Source organism: Limulus polyphemus, unplaced genomic scaffold, assembly GCF_000517525.1.
Source record: "Limulus polyphemus unplaced genomic scaffold, Limulus_polyphemus-2.1.2 Scaffold2525, whole genome shotgun sequence".
Lineage (NCBI taxonomy): Eukaryota > Metazoa > Arthropoda > Merostomata > Xiphosura > Limulidae > Limulus > Limulus polyphemus.
In genome coordinates this window covers 162,101-170,355 of record NW_013668135.1, presented here as the reverse complement: position 1 = coordinate 170,355, position 8,255 = coordinate 162,101, and the positions used below count along the sequence as shown (strand labels likewise).

The following is an 8,255-nucleotide window of genomic DNA, read 5'->3' as shown; positions in this document are numbered from 1 at the left end:
GGAAGTAGTATGCTGACCCCCCACCCCCCCCCCCAAACTTCAGATCAGTTTGCACTTTCCTAACATTGTGCTGACTATCCATTTTTTAAACCAGCAGTTGTTAGGTTCAATATTGTCTAGTTGGGGGGCAGCTTTTGAATCATCTGTCAGTTTTACCCATGCTCAATATTCTTGCTTAAAAATCTATTTCAGTATTTTTCTTCTATACATCTCCTATTTGAGGCTCTCCACAGAAATCCTGAGGGGTTTTCTGGAGATACCCTTGCCTTTCTCTCCTTCACTTTAGCCCTCATGCTGTCTTCGGCTCTGGCATTACATATGTGGTTTCTTTGTTGTTGGTCGTGATGCTGTATTGGCTCAGATCTATTTACCCTCCACATATCTTAGGGATTTACATATGGTCTCATATCTGAGGTGCTACATTTTTTATATGTCTCTGGAAACTCTAGAGCCTCGGGTGACGTCGATCCAACAATCCACCCTTACGGATATCGTAGCCTGTTTATCTCAGTCAGAGCCTCATATGCCTCCAATTACCATTTCCCGTCCTTCCCATCCCTTCTACTCTGAGTATTTCTTCTCAACAATGCACACACACACCTTCCCATTGCCACCAGTACTGGTGACTACACAGTGGGTTCTGGTCCAGTGGGAGCTCAGCTGTTCGAGTTGCTTCACCACTAGCATTCCTTCGTCGGCGATCAACAGGTGATTCAGGTTCTGTCAGAAGGATTCGTTGTCTAGTTTCTTTCCCCACTAACTGTCTTTCCTTATCACATTTCCTTCCCTCTTCCTCAAGATCCCATGACAAACCAGCATCAGTCTGTCAGTTTGTCCATCTCGGGGTGGTTTATCAATTTTGGGCCTACCCCTTCAGACTTGCCTCGGCACCTTTCGTATTTTGCCGAGTAGTCCGAGCTTTTGCTTGACATGTTCATACTTTGGAGCTATGATTTACTGCTTGTGAGGTTCTATCGCTTTTGGGGATGTGGTCATCAGTGACATCACTGGTCCACCCTCAGTGGGTGCTTCAAGATTGATGGAACATTGCTCGAGATCCTCTTTCCACCCCATTGTCCTTCATTTTTCCCCACAAGAAGATCTGCTTTGATGGTTGGACAAAGCCCATATGTGGCCGGGTGTGCCGCTTCCTCCTCTGCATCCGGATCTACATCTTTTCATAGATGCATCCCTTCAGGAATGGGGGGGCATGAGTCAATCACCAGGAGGCTTGAGACCATTGGTCTGCGAATGAAAGTGCTTTGCATATCAGTGTTCTCAAGCTTCTAGCCATATGTCAGGCATTGCATCACTTCCTTTTTCTTGCCTGACATTGTCTGGTGATGGTTCATTCAGACAATTCTACGTTGGTGTCAAATAACAACCACCAAGAGGCACCTGTTCCAGAGATCTCTATTTTCGGGCATTGGATCTCTTATACTGGGCGCACGCACATCACATTCATCTTATTGCATGACATGTGTCGGGTGTTTTCTATCTGGTTGCAGATTGTCTTTCATGCCCTGACCGGATATATCCCACAAAGTGGTCATTAGATCCTCTCGTTTTCAAGGATATTTACCATCGGTGGGGTTTTCCTCACATGGATGCCTTTGCTATGGGCCTCAACAACAAGTTACCTCTCTTTTGGTTGCCTGTACCTCATCCCCAGGCTCTGGCAGTCGATGCCTTGAGTGGGGATTGGTCACACAAGTATCTTTATGTGCAACCACCTGTCCGATTACTTCATCAGGTGATTTCTCTCATCCACTCCACTCCTTGTCAGGTTCTCCTGATTGCTCCTTATTGGCCAGCTTAGCCTCGGTTTCCACAGTTACAGTGACTGCTCCTGTCCCTCTTCTACTTTCTTTGTCAACCTCAGTCACATGTCCTGTGTCTTTGTGTCTGGCTTTTGTCTGGTCCTTAGCAAGAAGACCCGGTTTCACACGTCAAATCACTTCCTTGTTAGCTGGTTCCATCCGTTCATCATCTGTAAAGGTGTACCCATGTAAGTGGAAGGTATTCCATAAGTGTTCTACAACTAGGGGGTTTCCTGCTGACCAGCATACTGTGGCTTGTGTGGCAGAATTTCTCACCTTGCTCTTTGATCATGTGTCGTTGGTCTCCTAGCTTTTGGGATATCAGACAGCATTATCCCATACATTTCATTTTTCTTGATACCATAGAGTTTTTACTTCCCCTGTTCTTACCATGCTCATGCGTTCCTTCTGGATATATCACCCTCCCAGGCGACCTATCCTTCTGGATTGTGAAGTTAATGTGGTCCTCCATTCCCTTACTTCACCTTCGTTTGAACCACTTTCCTCATGTTCCATGTTTCATCTTTCCCTTAAAACATATTTCCTTCTCTTAGCCTGTGGATATCGACAGTATGATTTGTTTGACATTTCACGTACCCTTTATCACCCTACCTATCTTCTCCTTTATCCAGATTGTTCTTTTCTCCCTCAGACCTTGGGAGGGTGGTTCCTCCTTTTCTTCTATTTCCCTTCCTTCCATTTCTCATCTTTACCCTCAACCGAATCCAGATAGTTGTTATATTGTCATACTGCTTCTTTCCGGGGTACATGTTCCCAATTCTTTATCCCTGGCAATTTTCCTCCCTTTGTGATCTTTCACCTTCTACCCTTACCAATTGGGTCCATCTTTTGAATCGACTGGCCTATTCCTCCCGGAATTTGTTCCAGGTGTCCTCCCATCAAATCGGACACCTCACTTTTTTCCTTGCTTCTCGTCTTTGTCATCCAATGGAGGAGATTCTGCAGTCTGGCATGTGGATCACACCCAGTACATTCATCTCCCGCTATCTCCATCATATCACAGTTTCCTTTTCGTCTAATACCTGTGGCCATTCTTCAGACTTTGGTGCAACTCTGACTGGTAAGTCTTTATTCATACTTTCTTTTCAGGGGCCTTTCTCTATTTCTTTATCACAGGGATTCTGCTCTGTTGCAAGTGGTGCCTGACCAGGTATTCTTTAACTCAAAATCTGCACTGTCCAGCCATGTTGACTATCACTTTATCTTCCACGGCTTCACACACTCATCGTTGAGATGGAGTGTTCCACAAGATTGCTTGTAGGTGCATGACCTCATGATATTTTGCTTCATAAACCTGCCCATCCCGGACCATACCATCCATGGATTGCATGGGTAAAGCAGAAGGGGATTGCTGCCCATCTCTGCCATGCCTAGAATGAATAACTCGGTATGGTCTGCTTTTCAAAATAAAGTGATGATGTTCCTCAGGACTCTCCACCACATCATCACCCTCCTTTCTTTGTGTGGAGTATGGGAGTCTTTACCACTTTCCACCATGTGGGCACTCTGCTGAATGAGTTCCACACAGTAACCATTCAGTTACAGAGTAGGGCAGTGATGTTCTGAAAATGCAGATGACGTGATATCCTCCTGTTTGCAATAACCAATGACAATAGAGTGAGATGTCAGAAGGTAGTTCACCCCTTTGATTGGGAGCCCTCATCCTACCCTCACGTGGATGTCGGTACCCCATGGGCAAGTTTTGGATTTAGAGTGAACTGATCAACATAAGTCCTCACACAGCAGCGGTACATGAGATTGTTCTGGTTCTGTCCTTGGCTATCCCTCATCCTCTCTTTTTACGCAGAGCTGTTTTACAGCTGGGGAGTTTATTGCATGCAATAGGCATTTGTTCGATACTGGATGTCAAATTCCTGGATTGATAGCTCAGAGCTAATCCTTGTGTCATACCCGGGAATCGGATTGGTTCTCAGTCTTCCTATTCTAGGGTTTGAGGTGAAGATGGTATGATCCTCATCCTACCCTCATGCAGATGTTGGTACCCTGTGGGCAGGTTTTGGATGTAGTTGACTTACTGAGTACAGTCCACTGCACCCTAGCCACTCTACACTTAGGTGCACATCCTTTGTTTATCTACCTTTCTCATTGTGGGATTGAGTTACAGTATATATCTATGGTTAGGATCACTTTCCTGTTACATTCTCTCCCACTTGGATGTGCTCCTCTCATTTTCCACCCTTATATTTACACATTCCACAGTTGGGCGAAGAGTATACCTGGCTCAGAAGTGGTGCGGTTCCCCTCTTCTGATATCTTTGGATCTGAATCTCTCATTTCCAGGGGTATCCTTCGGATGCTTTCAGGGGGTACTTCTGTCATTCCTTCGCACAGGTCCCTCCTCCTAATTAATGTGGAATTCTAGCTAATCTTATGAGAGGAGGTAAGTACCGTATCGGAAGTTATAATTTTCCTATACTGAAAATGTATTACAGATAGGTACTTCCCTCTACTCACATTCCCACCCTTCCTCCCCACATTTCTCCAGTGCTGACATCTTTTGCTAAACTTCAAAGTGATAGTTTGGTAGAGGACTGTAGAGGGAGTCACATGCATCATGTGAGCATGTCGTGCTCTTATTGGTGAGGAGGTGAAGCATGATGATTTGTGTGAGAGACATGTTGGAATCTTGCAATAGGGAAGGCTTGTGGCATGCTTAAAGAAAACGTTTGCATATAGAGGGCAGCACTGAACAGAATAGCTAATCTTGTGAGAAGAGGTAAGTACCTATTGGAAATACATTTTCAGTATATGAAAATTATAACTTACTATAACACCATTATGAAAATGATCTTAGTAAGTATTACACTAGACTACAGTGTATTTATAGTCAAGTTATTTTCTTTCTTGGTGTTGAAATTTGAATCATTAATAAACTTATTAACAGTGAAAGTTTATTTGTGAGATGATAAGTGGGTTTTACATATGGTTTGACATTGAGGGAAGTTTTCTTTGATAATTGTGGGAAATATTTAAGAATGTGGTTTAATGTTATCAAGCAGAAGTCTGGAATTCATGCTACCCAATGACCAAAACAGTTAATTTTACCTGTATTGTTTGATAATAGTGTGAAATAGTTATTCAATGCCTGTTGGACAAGTTTTTGTTTTTCATAACATCTGTTCTGTTGCTTAAAAACATACTTAGCAGGTTAGAGAGAAACCTAAGCCAAACTACAAACTCTATAAATAATTATATGTATTACTTAAAATTACAAACCCTAATTAACTCATATGCTAACAAACATATCTAAATTACTTCTATTACTTTATTTTACCATAAGAACCCAGTAAAATTTTACTTCTAGTTCTAGAAATAATAAAACATATTCTAAATTACAAGAAGCTTTAATGTTAAATGAAAATATATATATTTTAAAAGAGTTTACTGTTTTAGTTCATGGCAACACTAATGAAAACCATGAACAGGTCTGTATCGAAGCATCTATGTGTATTTGGGTGGGGGTGTTCTACATGTCTCATAATGACCACATGTAAAAATCATAAGATACAGGAATGAAATATAGGTGTATAAGATACCAAAATTATTATTATTAATACATACATCCCACTCACATTATAAAAAAAAAAGTAACAGCCAGAGAACACAGTAGATCTGAATATTACCAGCACCTTTGTATTGCAAGTGATATGTACTGTGAATCTTGTTTCCACACTGTATAGTAAATCTTATAGATGTTTGAACATAAAACTGATATTCTGCTGAGATTAAATCTATTTTACGTAAAAAAAAGGTATAGTGAGCAATGTTTTTAGTGTTTTTGTTTTTAAATAAAACAAAGTAACAAGACAGTATATTTATTATTTTTAACTCAAGTTTTATTTCATCTATTATTATTTATTACTTTCCTAAAATGTTTGTGGTTATAGGTATGTATCATGATAACGGTTTGGGCGTTTTGTATCAGACACTTTAAAACATATTTACATGTTGTTTGAGTCGTTTTCCTAGCTTTTAAAAAAGTACTATATTCAGTATGGTGTGTAAAGGCTGGTCAGCATCATTATATGGAAAATATAGTGTCTCCAATTGATTAAAAATCTTACTTTTATTTGCTAGTAAACATAATCAAAGTTAAGTTATGCTTTATGTGTATTTTGTGGGACAAGGTGGAACAAATATACTGTGTGCTTTATGGGAAGGGGATTGTACAAGTAAATTTTTTCTAACATTTTGTCTCTTGGACAGTTGTTTTTATACAAGAATTATAGAATAACTTTTACTATTGATATGTAATACATTGAATTCACATCACCACAATAAGCAAATGCAATGTAATAAATAATTTGTAGCTCATTAGTTGTGAACGATCCTAAAGGGAGAATATTGTATTGTACTAAAATAGCCCCATATATATCAGTTGGATGAAAATTTGTACAAATATTGTGACAGATGTGATAAACTTTTTACGACATTATGTGCTTGCTATCTCAAAATTTGATTTGTTATAGGAGTTTAAATTAAAGCCTTTTAAACTACTTTTAGCTGCATCTCAGTAGATGATATGCTATTCCAATAGGAATGCTTTCCTCTCCTTTTTCCTTTCAACCCTTTGGTAATCTAAGAAGGTCACACATGTAACTTTGATAGTAGCATGGCTATACCACTAGTGTATGCAAAAGAAAAGTGTGTGAAGACTGTGGCACTGCATAAGTTACAGATGATTTTGTAATTGGTTTGTTCAACTTACATGATTGAGGAAAAGAAACCTAAAGTAGCATCTCAGTATATTTCTTAATGGGCCAAGGGTGAGAATCTCCATTAATGCCATGGTTTATTTATACCTCACTAATTAATCATTAGTTAAAAAACTTCAAAAAATTATTTAAAGTTCAGCATGTTCATCCAAGTGTTGTAAATGTTCCTAAATTTAATGATGATTTAGCCATTGTGAGATTTCTTAAATTGAACTTAATGAATGATTGTTAGCTTGCAATTTAGTTGTTACGTTTAAGAATTCCTAAATATAACTAGTGAATAAGAAAGGTCCACTTTTTGAAAGTGCTCGGGTTATAGGGTTTTATTCATTTCTATCAAGACTTCTTGAACCTACATGTTTTTCTAACATCATGAATAATTTACAGCTTGATGTTTATGTAAAAATTCCCAAACCTAAGAATCTATTGATTCTCTTGTAGCTCGCCATTTAGCCATTTGTCATAAACGTTCCTGTTATATCAGTCGAGCCAAGGCATTAGCAGCAACCATTAAAAAAGAGGAAGCGACTATTCAACTTCAACCACAATCTGCTTTCTTCCCACCATTGGTGGTATTAGATGAAAATGAAGAAAAATCCATCAATGATAGTTTTGCTCGAGTTCATACGCGGAGAAGCACAGCTACATCTACTCAAGTGGCACTTGAATCCTCAGTTCCTATTTCCCAGAAAATACTAAATGTGTCAAAAGAAGGTTAGTTCCATTTTACTTTAATTTGAAATCTTCAATTGATATACTGGATATAAAATTTATGTTTTGTATTTGTATAAACTGGTGTATATAAGGGATATTAATATTTTAATCACTCAATAAGTACAAAAAAGTTCAGCATTTTTTGATATAAAAAGAGCACTTTTTTGCACAAATTATGTTGTTTTCATTTATCTTTAGCAACTTATTGTAATACCTCTAAAGCAAATATTCAGTAAATAAATATCTCATTTTCTCAAAAAGTAAAATTCTCTTGCAACCAACTAAAGTTATTAACTAGGGCTCTGCTAATCACAAAATCACCCTCAAATATTCAAATGAAATTGAATCTCGAAAAAATCAGCTATGCATATATATATTATAGGATGTATAGTCTGAATTAAACTTTAAGTCAAATATAAAATGCATTCTTTATTTATGTAGAGTGCTTCTACACACAGTTAGTAATGAGTATAAAAGTAAATCTTTCTGAGAGCAAAAGATATAATGTACTTAAACTGAATTAAAACAAGTTCCAGTATATAGACTGAATTAAAATAAGAACCATTCAGTCTAAACTGAGTTAACATTAAGAACCATACAGTCTAAATTGAGTTAACATTAAGAACCATACAATCTAAACTGAATTAAAATAACTTCCAGTATATAGACTGGATTAAATTAAGAACCATTCAGTCTAAACTGAATTAAAATAAGTTCCAGTATATAGACTGGATTAAATTAAGTTCCAGTATATAGACTGAATTAAAATAACAACCATTCAGTCTAAACTAAATTAAAATAAGTTCCAGTATATAGACTGGATTAAATTAAGAACCATTCAGTCTAAACTGAATTAAAATAAGTTCCAGTATATAGACTGAATTAAAATAAGTTCCAGTATATAGACTGAATTAAAATAAGTTCCAGTATATAGACTGAATAAAAATAACAACCATACAGTCTA

At 37.9% G+C, this 8,255-nt stretch overlaps 1 protein-coding gene across 2 annotated transcripts in view; it reads left to right on the top strand.

Moving 5' to 3' along the window:
• LOC106467199 (zinc finger protein 280D-like) overlaps positions 1-8,255 on the top strand; it is a 17,296-nt gene that overhangs the window by 2,065 nt on the left and 6,976 nt on the right. For both annotated transcript variants that reach the window (XM_013927523.2, XM_022395330.1), the window contains exon 3: positions 7,019-7,291. In XM_013927523.2, the coding sequence (XP_013782977.1) occupies positions 7,019-7,291 (273 nt within the window). The remainder of the gene's footprint in view (positions 1-7,018; positions 7,292-8,255) is intronic.